This window comes from Miniopterus schreibersii, assembly GCF_964146895.1.
Source record: "Miniopterus schreibersii genome assembly, chromosome: 10".
Taxonomy (NCBI): Eukaryota; Metazoa; Chordata; class Mammalia; order Chiroptera; family Miniopteridae; genus Miniopterus; species Miniopterus schreibersii.
The window spans coordinates 29,514,457-29,541,563 of NC_138110.1; the positions used below are offsets into that span (position 1 = coordinate 29,514,457).

The 27,107-nt window shown below is 54.2% G+C and overlaps 1 protein-coding gene across 43 annotated transcripts in view; it reads left to right on the forward strand.

Annotated features, from left to right (window-relative positions):
- Positions 1 to 27,107, forward strand: part of CELF4 (CUGBP Elav-like family member 4) — a 289,574-nt gene that overhangs the window by 248,200 nt on the left and 14,267 nt on the right. For 24 of the 43 annotated variants that reach the window (XR_013999652.1, XR_013999653.1, XR_013999654.1 and 21 more), the window contains exons 4-10: positions 13,785 to 13,910; positions 14,337 to 14,416; positions 14,838 to 14,981; positions 16,095 to 16,242; positions 17,992 to 18,141; positions 21,967 to 22,032; positions 23,047 to 23,130. Coding sequence is in view for 33 of the 43 variants with exons in the window: in XM_081149106.1 (XP_081005232.1) it covers positions 13,785 to 13,910; positions 14,337 to 14,416; positions 14,838 to 14,981; positions 16,095 to 16,242; positions 17,992 to 18,141; positions 21,967 to 22,032; positions 23,047 to 23,130 (798 nt within the window). In the remaining 10 variants the exon portion in view is untranslated. Of the gene's footprint in view, positions 1 to 13,781; positions 13,911 to 14,336; positions 14,417 to 14,837; positions 14,982 to 16,094; positions 16,243 to 17,991; positions 18,142 to 21,966; positions 22,033 to 23,046; positions 23,131 to 27,107 lie in introns of all 43 variants that reach the window. The other 19 variants (XR_013999656.1, XR_013999657.1, XR_013999658.1 and 16 more) reach the window with 1 other exon arrangement.

Consider the following 27,107-nt stretch of genomic DNA (forward strand, 5'->3'; position numbering starts at 1 on the left):
GTTCTCAGTGCCTATGGCCTCCACTGTCATGAGGCCCCAGCCTGGGCACACTCTTCATGCTCCATACTGCTCCCCCTTTGGTGGGCCCCAGCCTGCTTTGCCTTTCCACAGCTGAGGCACTCGGGCCCACAGTTTGGAAACCCTTTCACTCAGGGATCAGGCCTCTTTGCATCTCCCAACCCTATTCCTTGCACATGGTTTGTTGACCAGCTGCATGACTGACCGGCGAATAGCAGAAGGGGTACAGAGTTGGCAGGAAGGTTTCTGAAACATGGAATTTCCCCCTTTCTGCCATTCAGTTAACTGAACTTCATGGCAACCAAATGTTTCCAGTCTGAAGGCCTCAGGGGGCCCTTTGAATGACAAGAGCAGGCTCTCTGGTCCTTAGCAAGCCAGCCACACAACAACAGTTAATATGCTGCCACCCTGCAAAACAGTTTGTTCTCTCGGGGAAACGGACACTCCCCTTACACTCTCATTAGTCATTAGAGATAATAACATCTTGCAAATTGTGCAGCCCTTTCCAGTTCCCAAAGCTGTGTGCTCTCTTGAGCTCACAAGAGCCTCTTGACCATCTGGTCTGACGAGCAGGGCAAGGGGTACCCTCTACATGGTGATGAGAGCTCAGAAGCCAGGTGATCTGGGTTCAAATTCCGGCCCTGCTGTTGATTAGCTCTGGGACCTCCAGCAAGTTGCTAAATCTCTCTGTGCCTCAGTTTGTACATCTGTGAAGTGAGAGTGACAGTGGTACCCACCTCATGAAATTAAAGTGTTCTGAGCAGTGCTTGGCCCACGGCGAGCGCTCAAGATGAGTTAGCTCACACTGTCCTCTCTGAGGGCGTGGACCCCAACAGAGGGAGTGAATGGCTGAATCTGAGTAGACCATATGGGCTGACACCTGCCATCTAACTGTGGGGGCCAGTCCAGCCTGTCCCACTCCTAGAACCAGCCTGCTCTGTGGGGTTGGAGGGCATGGCCCTGGCTGTTGAAGAGCATGCATCTATGGGGGAGACGGGCTGGCCTCCCCCAGGAAGGGAGGTCCTCATAGGTACAATGGGAGCTCAGGAGGCATCCTGACCTGCCTGCAGGCTCACAGAAACATCAGAGAAGCTTCATGTTTCTACACAAACCAGCCCCACTGTAACCTACATTAACCACAAACCTATCGGCCACATGGAAGTTCAGGGACCTGAGCTGAAAGAGAAGTTGGTTTGAGACAGGTGTTGAGCAGAGCAGGCTTTCTTGTTCTTCTGAGAGCCAATACCCCAACAGGTGTTAGGGGCCATGACTGGTTTCCGACCTTTTGCATTTAGACTCCAGGTATCTGAAGTCCTCAGAAACATCTTGGCCATCCATCCATCCACACTCACCTATTGCTACTTATGCACCATCGATCATAAATCTATCTGCTTTCTGCAATCATTTTTCTCTCATCTGTGTATCTATCATCCAACATTTAATCTGGATATCTGGCATCTATTAATCATGCCTGCCATCCATCTATCTCTGTGTCTGTCTGCAGTCCCTTATCAGTCATGAGTTAATACAGTGTGTACTTAAGCATGGACCATCTGAGTTACACGGGGAAGGGGTGGGGGCGGCAGTGACTTCAGGAGGCCCGGGGTGGCTGGAACAAAGATGGATAGGAAGGAAGCCGGAGGGCTGATGAAAGAGGAGCCTGGGACTCTCCTCGCAGAGTGGGCTGGCCTGATGGATGGAGGGGAGAGGGGCACAAGAGAGAGAAGAAAGAGGGGGAGGCCCGCAGTGCCATTAGAGGGGTGAGCCTTGTGCTCACCTAGATAATTCCTTCCCATGTACCTCTCCAAATTAGGACAATGTCTTTCCAGAATGACCCTGTGAGGGATGGAAGGCTTTCCACGCTCAGGTATCGGGGCAGAGAAGGTGGGTGCAGAATCCTGCAGTCTGAAGGCTGAGCTGTGGGCAGGCTGAGGGCCAGAGAGATGGTGCCCAAGGAGAGACGGCAGGGGCAGCCTGGAGAAGACCCATCACGGCTGTTCCAGCCCTGGATGGGTGTTGGTGTCACCTGAAGAGCTTTCAAAACAAAACATAAAACAAATACTGCTGCCTGGGCTCCAGACCAGTCTGTATCTCAGGGGCCAGCCCTAGGCATCTGTATTTTCGGAAGCCCTCAGGTGATTTTCATAGAGGCCAGGACCAAGAACCAACCTCTTTCAAGCCCCAAAACATCTGCCATTTTTCTCAGATGGAGTCCCAAGAAAGAAGGAGCAACCATTGGTGTTCTAGGGCAGGACTTGGGCTCTGGGCAGGGTTGGGCTCTCGAGAGGGCCATGTGAGACCACTTACTTTTGGGTTGCCTCCTGGCCTGGCATGGAGGCTAGTGAGGCTTCTGTCAGGGCATTCGGGAAGCGTCAGTCCCACCTTGGGTCATATTGGAGGAGATTGGGCCAGGTGCCTTCTGAAGATCCCACTCCGAGGGTCCCCAGAGATCTTCCTCACAGTGTCCAGGGGTGGGGGAAGGGCTTGGTAGCTAGAGCCTCTGGGTTCCAGTGTGGTTCCTGCTGAGTTAGACTAGTAATGTTGACCCCAAGGAGCCTGCACTTCCCCGAGAAGATGGGCAGCAGGTACTTAGAAGCTGATGTGCCACTTTCCCCCTCTGGTCTCACAAGCAGCAAAGTCCCCTCCTCCTCAATGTTAAAAATGGGCCATGGATCAGAGGGGCAGGAGGTCTGCCTGGCTCCCTGGCACTGCATTCTGTCTCTGACCCATGACCACCCACTCTCTCCATGAGGCTGTGGGAAGTTAGGCCACAGCTGGGAGGGTGTTTAGCCAACATGAGGGTCAGCCTGTGACTAGGTTTAGAGGTTGGTCTGTGGCTGGTTCACCGGTAGGTGAGTATATCCTTCCAGCCACAACTCGGCAGCTCTACTGCTCAGCTAACAAGCCCCCAATCTGCAGTTAATAGAGACAAGCTGCTCTAAGTGGGTCTTTTACTTCTTCCCCAGCACCTGTGGCCACATTGACTGAGTCTCTGCTCTCTCAGTGAGATGCACTGAATGGCATCCCGTGGCCTGTCCTCCTCTTGCCCCCCACTCCCACTGTGGGCCACCCTGCATAAACCTCCTCCCCTTGCTGAAATAAAGCCCTGCTTTGTCTGTCTCCTTGAGAGCCGAGGACAAACCTGCCATAATTTATGCTCCTGCATAATATAAAGGAAAAAAGTCTCCATTATGCTATAAATTATCCTGTGATGGGCAAAATGCTGGAGTGTGCGCTAGACACCAGGGGAAACCCCATTAGACAACAGGATTCTGCTGCTGAGAAGTCCCCACAGAACTCCGGGCCGGCTGTCGTGCGCTGTGCGCCCTGTAAGGATAATGTAGCAGATCAAATGTATAATCAGTTACCTGGAGAGTCGGCTGAGCACCACTGCCCTAGCGAAAGGTGACTTCTACTAGGGCCACCTGTCCCAGGCTCTGGCAGGGAGGCCTGATGCCGACTCTCCAGCGTGACGGACAAGGGTCAGAAGGTCAGAGGGCCAAAGAGGGAGGCAGCGAGGAGTGTGGGTGTGGTGTCCAGACCCCTCACTGTACTGAGCCTCCAGGGCCCAGCTCTTGCCCAGCTCAGAGACCCCATGCCTTCAGAGTGCAAGAGATAAGGGTAAGGGGCCATTCATGGCCCCCAAGGTGGTGACAGTTCCAGTCCTCTCTCCCCACACATGCTGCAGGCTCCCGAGGGCTCAGAGCCACCTTTGTGCCCTGGGCAGCCAGCAGGGGGCTGCAGGGGCAAGGACAGCACTTAGGGAGGATTCTGCCAGCAGATCTGCTTTCCCCTGTAGTGAGGAGAAAGGACCTTGCAGCCTAGACCCTGAGGAGGGGAAGATTTAGGGACTCATCAAAAAAGAGCTGCAGCCCCGCTGGCCTGGCTGGGTGGTTGAGCGTTGACCTATGAACCAGGAGGTCACCGTTGATTCCCAGTCAGGGCACATGCCCGGGTTGCAGGCTCGATCCCCAGTAGGGGGGGTGCAGGAGGCAGCCAATCAATACTCTCATCATTGATTGTTTCTCTCTCTGTCTCTCCCTTCCTTTCTCTGAAATCAATAAAACATATTTTAAAAGGGAGGGAGGGAGGGAGGGAGGGAGGGAGGGAGGGAGGGAGGGAGGGAGGGAGGGAGGGAAGAAGAAAGAAGGAAGGAAGGAAGGAAGGAAGGAAGGAAGGAAGGAAGGAAGGAAGGAAGGAAGGAAGGAAGGAAGGAAGGAAGGAAGGAGCTTTGCTTAGTTGGTCACCCAGGGGACTTCAAGACAGCCTGGCTTTGGGCAGAGGGGTGAGTGAGACTGGAGAGGGCCTGTGAGGTACATTTGGGCTCCTTGGGCAATCAGGTACCCACAGGGGCCATGGATGCCCCAGCCATTTCCCCTTCTGAGCTCTGAACCAAAGCCCTGGCCCTTGTAGAAAAATGGGGTTACTAGGCCTTTGCCAGCTGTCTGAGCTGAGCTGGAGGGCTGGAAGGAGACGAGAGAGCAGGGAATCTCCAGGCAGTGCCATCTTCTACCAAGGAGAGTGACTTGAGAGCTCAGCTTGGCCTAGATCACCTGAGTGTGAATCCTGGCTTCACCAACGACGAGGTGTATATTCTTGGGAAAGGTACTTAACTTCTCTGTGCCTTGGTTTCTTCATCTATACAGTGAAAACAATAAAATAACCACCATACCTGTAAAATGCTTACCTCAGTGTCTGTATCCTAGTTAGTTTCATAAATGAGAATCGTGATGATTTTTATTATTGTTGCTATTATAACCACCTCCTGGAGTAAGAGTTAGAGCTGGGGCCATGGGCAGCCCTGGGGAGGGAGTTGGTCTGACTGGTGCTGACTAAAAGCAGCAGAGGTTTTATGATGTGAGAGTTGGGTCCTATTAGCCATTGTTATGAAGGGACTGAGGTGACAGAGAGGCAGTGTGGGCTGGTGCTGTGAATTAGGGAGCTAGGCTGAACCAAGGGAAGACATGGTAGGCAGTGAGAATGCACACAGGTGAAGAGCCTGGACCCAGGGTCTGAGTCCCAGGCCAAGCTTCCAGTGGTCAGAGGTGAGGGTCCAGGCCGCTGGCCTTGAAGGAAGTATTTAGAATATGGTGGGTAGGAGAACAAAAAAGAGGGCAGGGGTGTGTGTGTGTGTGTGTGTATGTGCGTGTGTGTGTGTGTGTGTGTGTGTGTGTGTGTGTGTGTGTATGTCCCTCATACCACATGCCCTTTCACACTCCCTGCTTTTGCACATGCTGCTCCCTGACCTGGGATGCCTGCCCCTTGCCTTTTCTACCTACCTGGCAAGCCCTGCCCTTAATTCTTTAGGGCCAAGCTTAATCCTTTAGACCTCTCTCCACCCCCCCACCATGACCACAGAGCTCATCACTCCAGGCTTTCTGCCCCCACCATGGCTGATGGCCACTCATCTCCAGGGGACACTCATTTTCAACTTTCTAAGGATTCCTGCAGTTTAGTGCCCTGCAGATATCTAAGACATGATCTCCGAGACAAGAGGAAGAACAGCAAGTGCAAATACCTTGGGGCAGCGATGTGCATGGAGTATTCCTGAGATAGCAGGGAGACCTGGGGCGACCTATATGTCTGGAGCAGAAGGATGGAGGGATTGGGGAGAAAATGTGTGGGGTACCCTTGCAGGTCATTAGAAGACTTGGACTTGTTCTCAGTGAGATGGGAGCCACTGTGGGGTTTGAGTAGGAGATAAACAAGATCTGCCTTGGATTTAACTGACCCTCCTGGCTGCTGGGTGGAGAGCAGAGAGCAGGGGCCTGGGTGGGTGTCAGGAGACAGTGAGGAGGTGACTCTCATGGCCTGGGCCCGATCCTGAAACATTTGGAAGGCAGAGCTGGCTGAAAGAATGCAAGTTGGGGAAAAACACATCTAGTCTTACCAAGGGACTAGATGTGTTCTCCAGTCTCCTGCCTCCTCCCACCCCCAACTTCAAACAGAGACTGTGTGGAGGGAGCTTGGTAGATCAAGGCCTGGCACAGCCTCCCCTGGGGGCGAGAGCAGCGGAGGGTCCTCATTTACATCCCTGGTGGAGGGGGAGCCCCATCTCAGCCCGCACATGCTTCCCCATCCCAGCAGCCTTTGATCTGGTTTGACGGCTCCTTCAGCCTTCTTCCCAGGCAGGAAGGCTTTTATTCTCTGGAGGCTGCTCCCGCCCAGCTGCGCCCTTGCCCTGGCTCTGAGACAGTGTGCGTTGTGGGGACAAAGTGGAGGAATCACTCCTCTACTCACTGGCTTGCTTCATGCTGAGGACCCTCCCAGGCCTAGCTAGTAACCCATATCCCAGGTGAAGGGAACGGCTCTCAGCAGGGGAGCTGACCTGGTCACTGGGCTGCAGAGGGATCTGAATCTAATCCTTTCACCCTGGTGTGGATGACAATGCTAAAAACTGCTCAGACTAACCAGAGGATAAGCCATTGTCAGATTCCCAGGCCCAAAAGGAGGGGGCTGTGGAACCTGGACCTGTCCACTGCTCCCCTGCTTGAAAGGCAGATCTGGGACTGTGTGCTGCCCACCTGGGGAGTGAGGCAGGGCATGAAGGAGGCAGAGGAGGCCTCCGGATTAGGGTGGGAGGGTCGACAGTGTGGAAATGGCACAGATTTAGATTCAGGTGATTGGTTTGATCCCTACTGGTCCCTTAGGTGCCATGGGTGCTTGATGGGCCTGGATCAGGAGAATTCATGGAAATGGCACTTAGTGGAGCTCAGTAACTTCAGGAAAAATATCTCTTATTTTGGGTCAATCCTGGTGCACCTCCTGGAGGAGACTGGGGAGCATCTCAGTGGTCCCCAGAATGCTGCCATTTGGTCAGGGGGGCACAAAGGAAAGCCTGGCTTCTCATGCTGGCCTGGGAAACTTATGACTTTGTTTAGTTCAATGTCCCTGGGTGTCCTTTCCATGCCCTGGGGGTGGGGGTGGGGGCAGACATCCCTATCTACCTGCTGGTGTCCCTATGGGTGAGCAATAGGAATATCTGTAACCAGCACAATAAGTGCAAAACCTCACATAGCTCAATTCATTTAATCCCCAACAGCCCTAAGAGGGGAGTGCAACTATTCTCCCCTTTTACAGATAAAGAAACAGAGGTCCAGAGAGGAGGTACGTGACTTACCTAAGGTTGCACAGCCAACTAGGATTTGATAAACAGCCTCAGTTACTATTTGGAGGATGCTCCCCCTACCCCCTCCTCCTCCTGCTGAGTCTGTGCCTCTCATCCCCTTTGATTGAAGCTTCTTTCTGGTCCATGGTGAAGTTAGGGAAAAGGAACAGGTGTTCTCTCTGGTCAGACTCATTGCCTGTGGGTCCTGGGACACTGAGGTCATCTCCAGGGAGAGCAGATGGTCTCTGGATCCAGGATGCGCCCTGGGATGACCCCCTAAGCGATGCCTGAGGGCCCTGCAAGCACAGCGCTCAGGGCTCCAGGGTCTGCCAGCAGCTGAGGGGCAGAGGTGCATGGGGCTCTGGGCTCGGGGCTCTGGCTCCATTCTACCCACCCCAGAAGCCAACAGCTCAAGAGCAGGAGAGAAGCCAGAGCCCTCAAAGCCATTTATTCCCCATCCTGGTCCCTGGCCTCCGGCTCTCCCTCGCTCAGGTCCCTCCACAAACCCTCCTTCAGCAGCTGGAGGGGAGAGAACAGTAAAAGTCTATTGCGGCAATAAAAGGCATTAACCATCTGAGCACTCGTCTACAGTGCCCCAGCAGCCGTCTATCCTTAAGCAGGAAATATTGTTTAATGCCGATGGTAATGAGTGAATCAAATTTTGGAAATTAAACCGGAATTTGAGCATTAGCGCCAGGGCACTGGCATTTGGCAAGTCAAGTAATGCTGCTGGGACCTGCCCCCTCCTCCTCCCTCAAGGGTCCTTTCACCCTGGGAGGCCAGCCAAATGCTACCTGGCCCTTGGGTGGAGGGGGCACCACCCTGAATATTCCCTCCTAGGGCCTGTCCTAAACCTGCTATGGGTGCCTGCTTCTCTGTTTTCTGGGCTTTCCTTTTAAAATGCAAATACTTACAGCTGGAGCCGCGTTCTGCCAAGACTGCCAGAATGAGTGAGGGACTCTATCTCCTCAGAGAGAGTAGATCCCACTGCCTTGTCATTAGCACCTATGGCTTCCCGGGAGGTGAAACCCATTGCTTTTTATAGGTTGGGAAACTGAAGCTCAGAGTTTGATTGAGGTTTTGGGAAAATAAAATAGTCTGGAGGCCAGAGGAATGGAACCTGTGCATGTTGGTAGCAGAGGGAGCAGGCAAGGGGCAGTTGGAAAAGTAAAGGCAAACTTCTGCAGGACCTCTTTTTGCAAGCTCTGCCACAGACAGGGGCTGCTCTGGAGCAGGTGAAAATAGCAACCAAAGGGGGGCCTTCCACCCTTGAAACTGTGTTCTAATTCTGCTGTGGGCCTGGAGCCCCCTGCACCTATCCCCTGGACATCATAACTCCAGCCCACCTCCTCTTGGACACCTTCAGGGTGTACCCATGTCCCCTCCCCCACTGGTCCCTTCTGGCCTGTGGTCCAGAGCTATTGCATGTGACAACCAGTCCTGGCTTTCCTCTCTCATGGGAAGGGAGTGGGGGGGGGGGGCTCCATAGCAGAGACTCTGGGGCCCAAGACTGGATTCTCCAGGGATCTGAGAACCATGCACCCCCCCCCCACCCTGTATACACCCATTGAAAGAATAACTCCCCCCACCAAAAAAAGTAGTTGGAAACCCAGAAGGACTCCTAAGAAGCATCTCAGACTCTGTTCAGCCAAGTTCCAGGCATACAGTAAGCACTCAATAAGTGCTGAAGGTGTGGCCAGAGGGTAGACCCAAGAGGGATGGCAGGTGCTCTGGCCCAGTCCCTCCCCTGGTGGCCATAAACACCATCACCTGACAAAGCTGGGTATTTTTTTCATCCATTATTGTATTGGCTTCCCCCATCCACAGCTCCTTAGTTGACGGCGGGGTAGAGATTATGCCTACTCCCCAGCAGTGGTGGCAGGATATCTGGGCACAGAGAGCTGAGCTGCCCTCTCTGGGTTCAGGCAGGCTAGGGCTAGTGCCTGCCTTCTGTTGCCCAGTCCTTCTGGGGCATCACATTCCTGTTTCCCAGAACCCCAGGTGTTCCCTCGGCCCCACAGACACAGGCGCTCACATTTTAAAGGAAGGCAGCAGCAAGGGGTTACAGGATCAGGAAGTCCAGAGACCCTAAGAGACTGAATTTAGTCTGAACCCTGGATATGCATCCTGGAGCCCCCTTTCTGCCCCAACTTCCCCATTAAAAAAGGTAGGGCCCTTGGTGCTTTCTGGGGTCCTGCCCAACTCTGCCATTATGTGGCCTTGTTCCCCCTGGGGAGGGCACACCAGCTCCAGGAGCCACTGTGTGGCAGCCCTGCTACCCTTTGTCTTGTTTGGGAATTTGTTTCTTACAATGGCCCGTCTCCCCATCTGGATGTCAGTCAGTTCCAGTGAGCAGACTCACCTTATTTACTGTCTTAGGAGCAATGCTTGGAACAGTGTCTGGCACAGTGAAGGTGTTCAGCAAATAGTTGTTGAATGACTGCAAGAGCCTGACAGCCAATACTTTGCTGTGCCAGTCACTGGGCTCTGCCCCAAGAGTTGGAAAGTGAGCATAGTGCAGCTCCTTGCCCTAAGCTGGGCTCTGTTGAGAGGAGGGTATAGAGCTATAAACTAGCCTTCACTTGCTCACCACATGTCTGGACCCCACTCAGCCTCAGCCACCTCCCACCCAGGGGCATCTTCAACGCATTTCCAACCTGACTCTGAGATCTCACTTGGCCTTACCTCCCTTCAAGGTAGCCTGCATGGCCCAGTTCCAACAGCACCTGCCTGAACATCTCCTCAGAGAAGCGATGACACCCCCATGCCCCCAAAATGGGCTCAGGCTGAGGGTTCATGGAGAACAGTGAGAGCACCATAGCCTCACCATGACCCAGGGACCCTGATCACTCAAGCAGGTGGGCTTTGGTCAGACACTGCTCAGCCTGTCCCAGAAGTAGGGGTCTGTGTCTGTGTTGGAGGGGTGGGAACTAGGCTGAGGAAACTGAGTCATTCTCTGAGACTCACTAGATTGGCATCAGATCCAAGACACCAGCTAAATGGTGCCATTGGTCACCTGACACAGCTTGGGGACAGCCCCTTGAGAACATGCCCAGAGGGGGGGAGGACTTAGGGAGGTTGTCCATCTCAGCTGGTCAGCCACAGCCTGAGTCTGGTGCCACCTGTTTCTTCTAGTGCTAACCCCCAGATGTGGATCCTCTGACCTCTCCCCGTCTATGACCTCTGTCTCCTCAAGTCAGGGCAGGGCAAACAAGGGGGACAGGCCCTCCATTTCCTCTTCCTCTTGGATAGAGATCTCCAAGTCATAGTTGTCACCATTGTCATCACTGCTGGCCCAGCTCTGTCCCTGCAGCATCTCTTGGAAGCCATGCTCCACCCCTTGAGGAGGGCCTAGCTATTCCAGCTTATAGACCTAGAAACTGAGGTGGGGAGCCACTGGACAGCTGGAATGCAGGGTTGCTGGGGTCCGAGCCAGGGAACCTGTGCCAGAAGGAGGAGATCCACCCTTGGACTCAGAGTCCTTCCAGCTCCTGGTCTGAAAGAGAAGGCTTAGAACCAAGCACCCAGTGACAAAAGCCATCTGGAAATGAAGAGTGCGAAAATGAGTTCATTTGAAGATTCTAGAAACAAACCAACGTTTGCATTGGGTGGAGTCACCCAAGAACCCCTGGAGGAAGGGAGTCTGCAGCCAGGTTTCTTTGGTTTCTGGCAGCCTTCCAGGTCCGGCTGGTTGCAGCTTCCTGGAGAAATCCAGCTGGGCAGTGAGAGGCGCAGCCTGGCCGCCTTCACCTTTTTGGAAAGTTTTCAAGAAGGAAGGGCTCAGGCCTACAACTGAGAACTGTGCAGTGAAGGGAGATTTCAGGGGACAGGAAGAAGGAATAAGCAAAAAAAAAAAAAAACTGGCAAAAGGGAAGTGGCTGGATAGAAAGGCACTAGTGAATGAATTTTAATGCAATCAGAAAGCTGTGATAATGATAATAAAGGAATATATTCAGATATCAGGAGAGAAGGCATGGAGGTGCAGTCCCAGCATGTAAATCAGGCTCTGGCTGAGGAGGGGCCGTCTGTTCCCTTCCCTTTTCTTTCCCAGGGAGAATTTTTAAGCCACAGGGCCTGGTATTAGCAGGGGCTGGCTTTCACTTCTTTGTCTTTCCAGAAATCTCATTAATTCAGAGCCTTCACAAGGTGTTGTGGGTAGGGATGGGGAAGCACTGTTCTGGGCCTGGAGAGGAGTTTCAGTTACTCCACTGAAGGCTTTTAAAGCTCCCAGTCCACTTTAGGTAATGTGTTGCTGCTTCTGGGAGTTAGACATAGCCCTCCCACCTTCTCTCCCCCTTCTCTGCCTTCTTCTGCTGCTGGTCTCTTCTCTCTGCTCATTGGCTGTTTCTAATTCTTTTTACTCTGTCCATCTTAACCATTTTCCCTCTCTCTCTGCTCCTAACCCCCATCTCCTGCCATCCTTTCTCAGTTTCATCCTTTCTACTGTCTCTCTCCCTTTCTCTTGGTTTCCCAGTCTCTGCTCCCCTAGCCCAGAGCCTGGAGTTGGTGAGCCCTGGAGATAAAACAGGGGTATGACCAGCACTACCAAGGCCCCAAAAGCCTGGTTGAGCAGCCCAGGCTGGGGCAGGTGGCAGGGTGAGCTCTCCAGGCCCAAAGCCCACCCATGGTGGAGGTCCAGGCTGGTGCACCCTGCCCAGAATTGGTAACAGGAACTGGCAATGACTCCCTGCAGGATATGGAAGGAGTGGAACCCAGGGCCACCTCATCACTGATGACTTGCCTAGTGCTGAGTGCCCTGGGTGAGGGGCACCAGCAAGGCAGAGGTTAGGGCTTCCCGAAGAGGAAGGCTCTGGGGTGGCTTGTGAAGGAGTCTTGGGGCCGGGAGGTTTCCTCTGTTTCACTCCAGACACCAGGGCAGCCCCTCAGCTCTATGTGAACTCTCCTGGCAGTGTGGGCGTGGGGGGCTCTCTGGGGCAGAAGGTACCAACTGCCCTGAATACAGAGGGACATGGTCCCAGAGTGCCCTACCTTCCAAGAAATCATAAACACATGACCGATTGTAGCTTTGGGGGGGGGGGGGGCTGCATTTCTGCAGACTTGGCAGTGTGTGCCTGTGTGTGCCAGTCATTCAGCAGTCTGTAAACATCTAGTGAGTGCCTGCTGAGTGCTGTCACCACAGGGCCTCTATCCCAGTGACTGTGGCTGCATAAAAATTTAGCACCAAAGTGAGGAGCATAATACAACCATTTATTATGCTCACGGATTCTGTGGGTGAGGAATTCAGACAGGGCACAGCATGGAAGGCCTGTCTCTGCTCCAGGATGTCTGGATCTCAGCTGGAAGACTCAAAGGCTGGAGACTGGAATCACATGAGGACTCATTGTCTTCCAAGTCTGGTGGTTGATGTTGGCTGTCAGCTGGGGGCCTCAGTTCCTTTCTGTATGCACTCATGGTGTCGGCCATTTGGGTGTTCTTCACAGCATGGTGTATGGCTTCTATAGGGCAAGCATCTCCCAAAGAGAGAACTGAGCAGAAGCTGATCCCTTTTATGACCTAGCCCTGGAAATCAGCTGACATCACTTCTGCTGTTTTTGATTGGTTAGAGCAGTCACAAGCCCCACTCAGATTCAAGGGAAGGGAACATATACCCTTTTGAAGTCACATTTGGTACAGATCCACACAACTCAATGTGATCTCTGTCAGCCTAAGCACATAGCTGAGGTGTGTCAACAAACCACTTGGTACTCAACACAAGTGTGGGGGAGCTGCTGAGAGAGCCCAGTCTTCAGGAACAGGCTCTCCAAAAGTGCCCAGGGCTGAATTTTGCAGCCTGAACAAGTAAGAAGGCCCAAACCAAGGAGGTAAAAATATGTGAGATAGAAAGGAGATGTATCCCTGCGAATGGCATAGAGCATTCACTCATTCCACAACTCTGTTCCCAGGGCCTACTATGTGCCAGGTATTGCTGCTCTAGTAGAGTCTGGCCTTTTCCCCAGGGACCATAATGGGGGTGGAGTGGAGGCAGTGGCAGGAAGCTAGACAGAAACCAACTACAAGGCAAAGCAGTAAATAATTGTCCTTTGAAATTCAGGCCATGAGAGTGAGGGACTGAAACAGAGAATTAACGAGAAGTGGAAGGAGAGGCCTTGATGCGGAAGCCATATTTAAACTGAGATCTAAAAGGGTGCTTCAGGCAGCATGTGCAAAGGCCCTGTGGCAGACTTAATTTTGCGGCAGAGTTAATTTTGGCATCTGTGAGTGAAGGCAAATGAGCAAGATAGTGTGTGTCTAAGAGGAGAGAAGAAGGGATCCCAGGACGGCATGAATGTCCCATGTCCCCTAGGTGAGTGGCCAGACCTATGGGCTCGCTCGATTCCTCACTGTGGGGCAGAAGGGGGCAGAGTCGCTGCAATCCAGCTCCTGCTTTACCCAGCCCCGCTCCTTCACCCGGCTCTGGACACGCCCTCCCCCGCCCCGTCGCCCTTTCACCGAGTCGTTCCGGTCCCTCTAGCTATGCCCCCCCTCCCCCTACTACTCTCCTCCCCCAGGGTCTGAGCCCCAGCCCTCGCTTCTGCCCGGCTACTGCCTCTACCCCAAACCCTTCTCTCGTCCCCTTCCCCCGGCCCGCCCCGGGCCCGCTCCTGAGCCCCCTCGGACCTCCGGCCCGGGTAAGCATCTCCTAATTTTGTTCCAGAAGATAGAAAACTCTTCGTGGGCATGCTCAACAAGCAGCAGTCTGAGGACGACGTGCGCCGCCTCTTCGAGGCCTTCGGGAACATCGAAGAGTGCACCATCCTGCGCGGGCCCGACGGCAACAGCAAGGGTGCGCGGGGGCGGGGTGCGCGGGGGCGGGGTGCGCGGGGGCGGGGTGCGCGGGGTGCGCGGGGTGCGCGGGGTCGCGGTGCGCGGGGTCGGGGTGCGCGGGGTGAGCGGGGTCGGGGTGAGCGGAGTCGGGGTGGGCGAGGGCGGGGTGGGCGGGGGCGGGGCGGGGAGTGGCCGAGTTCAAAGCCGCCCGGAGCTGGACGGGATCCTCGAGCCTGGGAGGGATGCTTGGCAGGGACGAGGCGGTGGGACCGGGTCTTTCTCTCCCTGTGTGTTTCTCCGTGGCTCTCCTTTTCTCAGTCTTCGTATCTCACTTTCTTCGTGGATGCGCCCTCTGCCCTGGGCCTTCCCTTGCCCCGCCCCTCAGTCTCTGCTCTGGCTTTCCCCGGGCGCTCGGGCCCTGGCTCAGCCTCTCCTGTCCCCCCAGGGTGCGCCTTTGTCAAGTACTCTTCCCACGCGGAGGCGCAAGCCGCCATCAACGCGCTGCACGGCAGCCAGACCATGCCGGTGAGTTCGGCCGCCCCTGGGTGGGGCTGGAACGCGGCCAGCGGCCTGACGGTACCCGCCCAGCCCAGAGCACCCGCAGGGCCCCTGCGCACCCGTGCACTTGGTCCATACCGTGCAACGCAGGGCCGCGCTCACTGCCTCCCCATGAGACAGGAAGGCATTACCACTCTCCCACTTTTCAGACAAGGACACTGAGGCCCAGAGATGTAAGGAACTGGCTCTCGGTCTCCCAGATAGAAAATGCCCGCAGTCCTTTTAAGACCCCGCACCCCTGGGCGTGCACCGGTGGCACGCAGCCCCCAGCCCCCAGCAGCGCCTCGCCAGAGGAGAGGGAGGGCCTAAGTCGGGGGCGCGGACAGCTGGCCAGCTCCGAGCCCAGGCAGCTAGGGCAGGTGGGCCTCACGCGCCGTCCCGGCTGCAGGGAGCCTCATCCAGTCTGGTGGTCAAGTTCGCGGACACTGACAAGGAGCGCACGATGCGGCGAATGCAGCAGATGGCTGGCCAGATGGGCATGTTCAACCCCATGGCCATCCCGTTCGGAGCCTACGGCGCCTACGCACAGGCAGTAAGTGGGGACGCAGACGGGGGTGGGGAGGGTGTGGGCAGCGATTCTCAGCTAACACTGTTCAGAGCCCCAGAGCAGGGGCACCTAACTTTGCTGAGGGGAGCCCTGTTTCTGGCCTGGAAAATACTGCTCCAGCCCTGGGGAGTGAGGAGTGGTCAGGAATGAACCCAGGGAGTAGAAGCCAGAGGGGGTTGAGAGAAGTCTGGTTCAGTTCAGGGTGGCTGCCAGGAAGAGGTGGTTTGCTGTCCTCCTTAAGAGGAGGAGCTGGAGAGAAGGCTTCTAGGCAGGGCAGCAAGGTGGGTTACCCTGAATGCTCACCTGCTAGTCAAATTCTAGGAAGCACCAATTGGAAGTGGGGAGAGAGGGTCGGGTGTTTGGTTGTCATTACCCCACCCCTGCCTCCATTCATGGAAGGGTGTGCTCAAGCCTCTGAGCACTCCTGGCAGGGGTCCTGTGAGGTTCCCCAAAGCCCATCACACCAATACTTCTTCTGCTTCAGTCCCTTCAGGCCTCTGGCCCACTAACTTCTTTCTTCTGCTTTGGGGCCTTCTCTGCCAGCCTCTCCCCTAAGCTGCCTCCCAGACTTGTAGCCAAAACCCCACATGGGTGGCCCTGAGGTAGTCCAGGGTCTGATTCTAAAAATGCAAGCTCACATCCTTACTCCTTCAGCAATGTTCAAATCTGACCAATTTTAACAATCTCCCCAGTCCCCACTCACCTTTGTGTGAACACTTGGATAGAAATCCATGCTAATTCTACAGAGGCTCATCCAACATGTCTCTAGAACTTTGGGTGTCACATCTCCATGAATGGCAGGCCTTCACAAGGCTGAACAACTCCCAGGGGGGCAGTCCCTTCCCCCACCCCTTACAACAACTTTAGAGTGCCCAGTTTTTGGATAGTTCCTCTTTGGGGCTGGTTTCTAATAGTCATTGAGAACTAGGGCAGGAATGAGGGAGACATTAGGGTTTTCTGGGGGTGGGGGGGGGAGATGTGTCTGAGCTTCCCTGGGGTTCAGGGTCTGGGAAGCTGGTGTCCAGGAGCTGAGCCCCCTGGTGGGGAGGGTTGCCCCCCTGGAAGCGCATGATATTTTTTCCACTCCCTCTGCCCCAGCTGATGCAGCAGCAAGCGGCACTAATGGCATCAGTCGCACAGGGTGGCTACCTGAACCCTATGGCTGCCTTCGCCGCCGCCCAGATGCAGCAGATGGCAGCCCTCAACATGAACGGCTTGGCAGCCGCACCCATGACCCCAACCTCAGGTGAGCCGCCAGGTACAACACAGGGCCCTGCCCAGCAGAGCAGCTGAACTCAGGTCCAGACCTTTAGTTTGGCCTATTTGGGCTACAGTGTACCATCCTGTGGCAAACAGCACATGGTATCTGGGCCCAAGCAGTCCTCATTCTTTGGCAATTTGTCTCAAAATGTTCTAATCCCAGGGGACTAAGGGAAGATGGGATGTGGGCCCCATGAAGTCCATTATATGATTTCAGGGTGGTGGGAATTTCACTCAAGTTGTTTTGGAAAGTAATTGACACGAACACATCTCCCATTGAGGCCTGAGAGGAGAAGAGCCCTGCCATTCTGTGGCCTTGTTTGGTCCCCAGCCCAAGCATAGAAGGAGCCAATTTTTAAATTTCCCTTTAACCCAACATAGACTCACTGACTTTTTCCAAGAGAACTACACAACAAGCAAGAGTGAACCACAGAGTTATTAAAGGATGAGGGGCTTGGAAACAGCCCTGCTCACAAAGTGTGTTTTTAATTGGATCTTAGTTATTATCCAGTTCAGCGATTCTCAACTGGGGCAATAATTTCATGCCTACTCTTTCCCCACTCCAAGGATATCTGGCAATGCCCTGAGACCTTACTGGTTGTCACAACTTGAGGAGGGGAATTATACTCTAGTTTAGTAGGTAGAGGCCAGGGATGCTGCTGAACATCCAACAATGCACAGAACAGCCCCCATGACAAGGAAATGTCTGACCACAAATGTTGTCAAAGTTTAGAAAACCTTGTCTAGTCCCAAGGGCTGGCCCAACAGCTCAGGCTTTCATTCACTAAGCTTCCTTGACTCTTTGCACCCAGGTCATAGCAGCAGCCTTCCTTACACCCAGGAGCTATTCCTTTTCCAGATAAAATCCATAAGAGACTTGTCATCTCTAGGCCCAACTTGAGTACTACCCCACAGTTCTGATCCCCAACTTAAGGCTACTCCTGAGCCCAGGCAAGCCTCAGGTCCTTGTCCATAGAGAGATCTTGTTTCCTATATGAAGAGGAAGACCCTTTCCAGCTTTGAGGTCTCTATACAATCACCATGCCAGCCACACCTTGGGTTCCACTCACCTGGCATAGAGAGGGCACAGCGTATTGTCATCTGACCCCAACTTTATTCTCGCCACCATTATCTCAACTGAAGGAAGCCAAGGTGTTTACTGTGTATGCATAGGGTTGAGTCTGGACTCTGCAAAGTCCTCTCTCCCTCATTGCAGGGGAACTCCAGAATTAAGACCTCCTCCACCCAAGTAGAAAAACTCCTTCCTGGGGAGGCAGATCAGCCCCTTGGTGATCCAGACAAGAGAGCAGAGCCAGCATTTTAGAAGCCCCATGGTGGCTAAACAAAGACTAGCCCATCCTGACTTAGCTGGGGTGAGCAAGAACCACTGAAAAAAACTAAAGGAAGACCAAGTGTGATCAAAGTCAAGGGCACTGAGAATAGGCTATGTACTGTAGTCCCAAAGTTGAGTGGTTAGTGGTCAGGGAAATCTTCACGGGGAAGGTGGGATTTGGACTCTGCCTGGAAGGGTGGTACAAGTGGGATGAATGGAACCACTCCACACATGGAGATAATCCAAGGCATGATTCACAGATAGGATTGAGTAGGTATGTGAGTTCTAATTCTATGCCCAGGCCCTTGGAGCCAGGAGGCGGAATTCCATTGGTTGGCCTTTCCTCACCTTTGTTCTGCTTGCCTCCTGTCCTCCCCCTCCCCTCTCCATCTCTGAAACCAGGTGGCAGCACCCCTCCGGGCATCACTGCACCAGCTGTGCCTAGCATCCCGTCCCCCATTGGGGTGAACGGCTTCACCGGCCTCCCCCCACAGGCCAATGGGCAGCCTGCTGCGGAAGCCGTGTTTGCCAACGGCATTCACCCTTACCCAGGTAAGCACGTCTGGCAGCCCTTCCTTACCCTAGCAGCACTCCCCTCATCCACTCTGTCCCTGCCCTTACTGTTACAGCAGGGAATGTGTGGCTCCTGCCCAAACATTCCTTGGTGGAACCCCAAATATGATCAGGGAGAACAGCCTCCTGCCTTCCCTCAGGGAACCTCTGGTGGGAGGAACCAAATTCCCTTCCTTGGGGAGGCATCAGTCTGAGAGGTGGCAAAGAACTGCATTGCTGGGGTTCCTTCAGGGGAGAAAAGAGAGTAGATGTAATTGTACAATCAGGTAAAGAGGCTAGTAACTGCAAATTAATTGAGAGTGAATTTGACCTATAATAACTAAGGAGATAGAAGCTAAAAGAATAATTGTATTTAATGTTAAGTAGGAAAAGACTCTTTGAGGAAGGAAGGGGAGATACATAGATTGACATTCTGGCCAGTACATACCGGTGCACTCAAAATCCTGGTCAGCGCCTCACAGAGGATCAGGACCTTGGACAGCTCCCCAACCGTGCTTTCATGAATTTCGGTTCACAGAAGATCTAGGAGCCCGTTCCTGACTAACCTTGTTCCTCTCAGACTTAGCATTTCTTTCACGGTGGGACTGGCCAGTTGACTTGATGCAGCTCCTGTCTCTGGTCTGGATGATGGACAGAGCAGCAGAGCTGAGCCCCATGCCCTGGAGTAGACTAGCAAGGGGCAGTGTCTCAGAGATGTGAGGAGTGCTCCCTTTCCCAGAGGGCAGATGACAAGGTCACAGAGTCCCCATAAATACTAGTAAGTGCCCAATCTATGCTGGATGAAAGGGGGGCCTCAGAAGGAGGGCAGGATGTGGGTCTACTCCTGGAAGGTCACATTCCAGTCGGGAACACAATGTATATAGGCAGAATGTTGAAATAATAAGCAGAATGGAGTCTGATCAAGAGTGTATGTTCTCCAATGTGAGGCTCTAAAGGATTCAAATGAAGGGAGAGGTCTGTAAACTGAAGAAACTCAACAGAGCTGCCCTGACAGGAGGCTCAGATAGGACTTTGACAATAGGTAGGAGGAACTGGAGAGGAGAACAACAAGGGGCACACCTGTGGAGGGGCTGTCCTGGAGGCCCAAGGGAGGAGGAAGCCTGCTTGTGGGCCAGGGATGGTGAGGTTGGCCCAACTAGGGCAGAGGAGGTCAGCCTGGGGTGGGTCAGTAGTGGGTGGCAGAGTAACGCTACCCACTCTGGCTGCCCATCATAATCCACCGTGTGGCTTTGTAAAGCCACAGAAGCCCAGAGATTATGAGTTCAGTGTCTAGAGTGAGGCCTGAACATCCCAAGAATATATAAGTTCCAGCAGCAGCAGCAGAGTATAAGGTCACTGTGCTAGAGAAAAACGGGAGAATGTCCTGACTGAACTTGGAGTTGTCCTTGGTCTTGTTTTAGTGCATGCCCCTCAGCTCACTTCTCAGTGCACAGAGCAGAGATGCCAGAGATGCCTAGGGAGAGATGCTACAGGGCCCAGAGGGTCTGGAGTGTTGTTTCAGGACGAAAACTCCAGGCTGGCAAGGGAGGCAGGGCAGGGGTTTGGCAAGCTGGAGGTGGGAGAGAGCCCACCAATCTCAGGTTCCTGGGCTCCTCCTGCCTCAGGCTCATGGGCTGGGAGATACAGTCCCCAGCACATCTGGGTGGTTACATTTCCCCCCTCCTCCATGCCCACAAGCCCATCTGGAGCTCTGGATTTTGACAAACCTGTTCTTTCCCCACCCCCACCAGCATCTGTGAGCTATTTCCCTCATGGACTTTGGAAATGTTTCTCTCCCCCATTTGTAACAATCTGCCACATCTCATAAACAATTCCCTGCCAGAGCAGGAGGGAGGGATGGAGGGAAGGAAAGGAGAAAAGTAGTACATTAAAAAAATTAATTTACCATCTTTAAATGCGGAGTTTGGAGTCGTTGTAATGAGCGAGATCCTTCAAAATGTTCATTCTTTGGCAGTTACTAATGAGGTCATTAAGCAGAGAAGTAGAGAGGGGTCTCAGAAATGCTTTCCTCCACTTCCTAGGCCCAGGTAGCCTCCCTGCTCTCCCCTCTTGTTCATTGAGATCATGCTGGAAGCACACAGTGTGGCCTTTACTGCCACATAACACCCTGGAAGGGGTGGCTCTATAAATGTTAAGGACCACCCATTTTTTCTGTGTCATAGTCTTTGCTGAGCACTTGCTATGATTTTGGCACTGTGTGTGTGTGCAGGGTGGGGGGTGTCACGTAAGTTGTGCAGGTTTTGTTTTACACAAGGCATCAAACTGCCCAGAGATAGAGACTTTTTCTTTTTTTTTTCTTTTTTTGAGACAACTTTTTCTTTAATTTGTATAAAAGCTCGGGAGACCAAGAGCACAAGCTGGATGTGGGTTTCCATCCAGAGAGCAGAGGCTGGTGGATAGTCGGGGGTGGGGGTGGGGGGGGGGGGGGAGAGCAGCAGGGGGCAGGAGAGGACACCCTGCCTAGCACTACCACCACCACCTCAGCACTGGCAGCTCCTGGCTCCGGTCTCCACCGTGGGGGAAAGAGGGATAGGATAAGATAAGGTCAGGGAAGGGCCTGCATCCTGACCCATTTTCAGCCACCCCTCTGATCAGTGCCCTGGCCCAGCTTCCCTGCTGCGGTCTGCACTGTCTTTAAGCATCTCTGCCCCAGGATTTCCCTTGGCTCCCCTGAGGCCTAGGTGCTATTGTTCTAGTGGGATGTTATGAGGCTCAGAAACAAGAGCTCAGAAAAGAAGTTTGGGAATATTTCCTGGTCTATAAGGCCCCTAAGTCTGGTACTGCCAGTTAGCTTGGCTAGGTCACTGGGCAGTTAAGCCCAGATGGTTTTCTTTCTGCCTCCCCATGTCATCCAGTTTGCCCTAAACATACTGCAGCTAGATCTGTCTCCACCCACCTCCCTGGGTGGGCCTCCGAGGCCAGTCCACTCCCACTAGCCATGGTCACCAAAGGCAGTGCCCACCACTGGCCTATGCACCAGCCTTTGGCCCACAGCCTCTGAAGATAGAGCAGAGGCAACAGAAGTGAACCGGCCGTTTTCACAGTCCAGTTGCCCCTAGCTGCTTGCCAGAGCATCAGCATGAGGACCCTCCTCTTGCACGGGGCAGTAGACATCCGAGTCACGAATTCAGGTTGGAGGAAGGTCCTTGGTCTGCCGGTTCTTCAGTTTCTGTGGGCGCTACTCCTCTCCCAGCCCATGGGCAGGCCTCATCTGTGGGGCCAGTCCCACTGAGGGTGTCTTAGCTATGCCTTGTGCAAACTCCCTAAGACTAATGCAGAAGGTCCCTCTGTTTGAGCAGGCATGGGTGGCCCAGGAAGACAGAGTGGCATGGTGAGGCCTCCTGTGCCCTTTCTTTTACCCAGCTGGGTTCTGCCCCCAACTTCTGCTGGGGATAGTGAAGATGAGACCACCCTCCTGACAGCCTCTCTCCCTCTTGCTTACTTTTCCACAACCCTTTTCCAGAGCCAGGTCCGTCATGGCAAAGCCTCCTCTGGCATCTCCTTCCCAGCCCTTCCCAGCCTTCTACATGCAGCATCTATCTCACTCCACCCCAGGCCAGCTGCAGCCTACATTCCCCAGCCAGGGTGGGCAACCTCCACCCTACTGAGGGCCCTGGACTAGGGAAGGGGGAACCCCAACAGGGTCCAGGCACTCAGGGTTCCAGTCAGATGGCCTGCCCCAGGACAGACACCACAGTGGCTGGGAAGGGCAATGCAGCAGCAGTGTCATCTGCATGGGCATGATGGGGGCAGGGCTGGTTTGGGTGGGCGTCACTGACCTCTGCCCCCTTGGCTCCCCTGCAGCGCAGAGCCCCACCGCCGCGGACCCCCTGCAGCAGGCCTACGCTGGAGTGCAGCAGTATGCAGGTCGTTAGTATCCGCGTGGGCCCATGGCTGATTTGTTTATGTCCCCACTCCTGTCTGGGCACCAGTGCCCCTCCCCACCCCAGGCCTGGGCCCAGCACTGTGTGGGAGGGAGAAGTGGTGGTGGGGAGGGAGTGGGGGAGCTGTGGTGAAAGGAGGGAGGGCTATACTCCCAGATATCCCTACTTCGGGCTGCCTCCCTCTCTGCAGGCCCCCTAGCATTCTGGCAGTTTCCCATGGGTGCCCTTGCAGTGGTGGGTGGTCAGAACTTCAGACAAGTTGGTGAGACAGGCTGAAGCATTGACCTTTCCGTGCAGTTACTAATCTCTGAGGCCAGATTTCCCTTCCCCATGGGCCTGCCAGGCCAGTTTGTCCAGGAGCGCCAAGCCACACAGCAACACTGGGGATACGCCAGAGCCAGGGTCCTGCCCACCACAGTCCACAGCTGCGGGTCCTGGAAGCTTAGATGCCTGGGTTTGAGGGAAGGAGAGACGCTGGAAGGGAAACAGATTCAACCTCCCCCCACCCCCACCCCATGCACAGGTCGTGGGAGTTGGCAGGAGCAAGGGCCACGGAGAACAAGGGAAGATAGGCAGCCAGACGTAGAAAAAAGGAGGGGTGACAAGAGGCAGCCCTGGGCGGAGCAAATAGCCTTGGGCCACTGAATGGGAAGGGGAGCAGCCACTGTAGAAAGCCCAAGGCAAGCTGTCAGTCAGGCTTCTCTCACTCCCACCCCTGGGCTGGGTAGTGCGCACACACGCACGCACACACACGCACGCACGCGCACGCACACCTGTACACTCACAAACAGGCACACACTTCTAAGCTGCACTGGTGCCGCTGCTCCTTTACTGCTGAAAGCTGGCTTTATCTTAAGTGGCTGAGCTGAAATGCGCTTTTTGGCTCGTCTACTTTTACTGCTCAACACTGAAATGTCTCTCTCTTCTTGCCTCTCACCCTGTTTCCCTCCATGTCGCTGTCATCGTGTCTTGCTCTTGCCTCTTCTCTTTGGCCCTCCAGCAGCCGCCTACCCTGCTGCCTATGGTCAGATAAGCCAGGCCTTTCCTCAGCCACCTCCAATGATCCCCCAGCAACAGAGAGAAGGTGAGTCTTCCAGCCGGGCTCCCAGGCCCCTCCCTGCCCCCTTCTCTTCCCAAAGAGGCTGCTCTCCTGGGCCTTTGGCTGGGTGTTTTGTTGGAAAGATGACCGTGTTTGTGTGTTGTGTTGAGGGCGAGGGGAGATGGGAGGATTGTGAGATGCGGCGCTCTCCAATCCAAGCAGGGAGGTGGGCTTCTGGTGGGTAGCTCTGCAAACCCCAGTGGTGGGAGGTTAGGTGGCTGGGACCCTGGACGACTTGGGGTCCAAGAATCCCCCCTCTCCCAGGGGAGAGGAAGGGGAGAAGTAGGAATGCTCATGGCTGGCAAATAGGGAGACCTTATGGACAGAATTTGTACCCTCTGGGTGACCAGGAGAGCCAGGCAGAGCTCCCAGGGCAGAAGTCCACAGCAGGGAGGGGGTGGGGTGCCCCAGTGCAGGCCTAGTGGAAGGAGGAGATCCTGGAAAGCCACATCCAGAAGCCCTGGTGGGAACAGGGTGGGCCAGGCAAGGCCAGTGGGCCAGGGAGGTTGGGATTAATAAAGACTCCCATTCCAGAGCTTAGAGACCTCTAGGAGCTGGATAAACAAGCCTACCCTCAGGGATTCCATGGGCCTGCAAGAGCTCAGCTTGATGGGGCAGGAACACTAACAAGGTCCTGTCTTCCCCGCCCCCGTGAAAAGGGTGACCCTGCCAGTGAGGCCACATCTGCCCCAGTAGCCCACCTAGCCAGGGAATCCCACTGGTCTCCAAATGGGTGGCACAGAGCCCTTGCAGTAGAACATCCCAGGGCTGTGGAATATAGGTTCGTCCTGGGAATGACCTGGGGATCTGCTGGTCCAAATCCTTTCGCTCAGACTGGCCCCGAACAGGCTTAGAGCCTGAACAGCTGAGAGCCTAGGCTTGGAAGCAAACTCATCTGGGCTGACTTTCCATTCAGCTGACCCTTCCTTCTCAGCTTTGTTGTCCTGCATAGTGGGGGTCCCTGCCCATGCCTGAGTGACACCTGGGCCCACCATCGGTGAAGTGGGGGAGTCTATTAGCCCACCTCTCCCTGAGGGTCCCCTTACTGGGCTGTGGCCCTGGAGCTTGCCCTTCTCCTGCCCTCCTCCCACTCAGTCCAAGCCTTCCAGCGCCACTTCAGTGAGATTCGACCTGCAAGGAGTGGGGTCCAGCAGTCCCAGTGTTGCCTGTTCCAGGCCCAGAACAGAGAGAGAGGTACACCTACAGGTGCTACTACTTTTGTCACCCCACTGCCTTCAGGCTGACCCACACCCACCCTATAGTCAGCACCTTGCATCTCTGGTCTGTGGGCTCAGAGTCTCTAAACCCTGCTACACACACACGTGCATGCATACACACACAACTGCAGGTCATTGCTGCTCTGACCAACACGCATGACAGCCCTCACCACTGGCCTTAAAGTCAGGCCTTCCGTCTGTTCCTTGCCCTGCCCCACACCTCACACTGCACCACCCCATGCATCTAGCTCTGAACTCCTTCTCATACCTTCTCTCTGTCTCTGAGCAGCTTTAGTTCCTCACGGTCATACCCTGTTACCTAGTCAGACCTGGCATGGTCAGTCGCCACTGCAGCCTCCCCTCTGGCTGAGGGATCTCCCACTACTGTCCCAATTCTCCCTGTATTTGGGGCACAGGATGAGCGACTCTGCTGTACAGGGCATGGGTGGGGTGAGATGTGAACCCAGATGCCTACAGAGCCACGCTGCATACAAGGGAGAGCTCATGACCCTGGGGCTGGAGTTGTCAGGAAAGGCTTTGGGGGGCCCTGACAGATGAGGTCTTCAGCACATAGAGATGGGAAGACAGGCATTCCCGGCTGGGGAACAGCAGGAAGAAAGTCATAGGTGTTGCAAAGGATGAGATGAGCCTGGGGGTGGGGGAAACAGGCTGAGGGTAGGCTGGAGCCAGACCACATCTGTGTCCATGGTGTTGCATGAGGCATGGATGAAAAAGAAAACTGTGTTCTCTAGCCATGGCCTCTTCACATTATGGTCACTTCCCCCTGTGTACTGCCATTGAAATATCAGGAGGCACTGGTTCCTGGGGAGGACCTTCCTTCCAGCCCTTTGTCTTTGAGTTGAGCCTGAAAACCAGCAAATGCCTGAATCCCCAGAGGCTGTCTGCTCCCCAGACAGGCCAAGGTTACCCTTAGGGTTGGCTCTATTCTTGGCTCTGCAAAGAGCTGCTGTGTGGTCGGGGGGAGTCACGTTCTGTCTCTGGAGCTCCATTTCACCATATCTCAGAAGGCTGGGTTGCACCAGATTGATCTCCAAAGTCCTGCTGGTTGCGCCATCTGGACGCTCTATAATCTGTGAATGAAGGAACACAGTGAAAGCTCAGGGGCAGCCGGAGTAAGAAAATGTGTAGGATCCCTGTGGAGGGGTGAGGGGCAGAGACTGGTGGGGCTCAGCCACAAACCATGCTGATGGAATTCAATCTATAGGCCTTCCCTCAAAGGCTCCTTGTCTCTTTAACGACAACAGACATAACATCCACATAAAGCAGCTTGCAGAACTTGAACTTGGAACATGGGCCCGAAGTTCAAGGCAGGTGTCAGAATGGGATGGAGCGGAGAGGGAAGCCCTGAAGAATGGGGATCGGAGGAGGAGAGAAGGCATGTACTAGAGGATTGGGGTGGGGGTGGAGGAAGGACAGGAAGACAGGAGGAGGCAAATGTCCCTGCCCCTAGGGAGCACCCCATGTGGCTGGAGAGAAAGCCTCCCAGACATAAAAGAGAAAGAATCTCAGACCACAGAGGATGGAATATGGACTCAGGGAACACTGGAAGGGAAGGGTGTAGGGAGTGGGGGTCCTAGGGGAGGTGTGGCTTAGATTAGGCCTTCAAGCTGGTTCTTGCCCCACGGGAACTCACATCTAGCTGGGGACCATCAAGGACACATTCAGAGAGCTGAGTCAGTGAACACACATTGTTGGAGGGGACAGGCTAGGAGGTCACCAGAGCTTGGGGGATCCAGTACTGGGGACCCCTGGGTGCATGCTTGCGCCGGTTCTGAACGCGCCGTCAGCTGGCAGTTTGCCTGGGAGACAGCAGACTAGGGAGGGGGGGAGAGGGGAGGACCAAGGACTGAGGAGGTCAGCAGCTCAGAGGGAGGTTTTGGGGGTCAGTGGAGTCTTTGGAGGAAGGAAGGAGGCAGGTGGGAGAGGAGAGAAAAGGAAGAGAAGGGCGGAAACTCAGAGCGAGCTCTTTGCTCCTGGGACTGGGCTGTCAGCAGCCTTGCCCTTCCCAGAGAACCATGACAGCTGGTGCTGGCCAGGAAAGCCACCTATCAGCCTATCAGCCCACGTCGGTGCCTTACAGCCTTCACTTTGAGCTCATGCTTAGCGTCCACCAGCCTTTGATCAGAGCTTCAGCTCTTACACAACTCTGACAAATGAAGCTATTTCCTTTGCATGGCCTTCATGGTTGGAAACCATTGAAATGACCACTTTAAAAGGTTAAATTATGTGGCATACTATGTTTAAGGTAGCAGGAAATAGATGAGGTATCTTGGAGAGATTTTCATTTTAGAGAGTTCAAATCGAGCATTTGGGTCATTTAAAAAGAAAAATATAAATCTTTACATTTTTTCTGGAAATTTCAGAAATCCAAAGGCCTCAACTGTTCAGAATTTCTGGGGCATTGAGATTTGTGTCAGATAGATAGAAGAAAGCATGGACTGGAGGCAGATGGCCTGGATCTATATCCTGGTTCCACTCCCCACTAGCTGTGTGACTTTTGGCAGGTGACTTAACCTCTCTGGACCTCAGTTTTCTCATCTGTGAAGTGGGGATGATAAGCTATAGAAGCATCGGGGCTGTTATTGTTGTAATTAAATAGGGAGCCTCTCATGTAATGAGGCTCATGGGTACCCTGGCTAATCTTGGAGCCTTGCTGTGGATCCCCTCCTGTTCACCTAGCCCACTGGAGGAGGCAGGCTAACTCTTGATTTCTGCCTTTGAGAC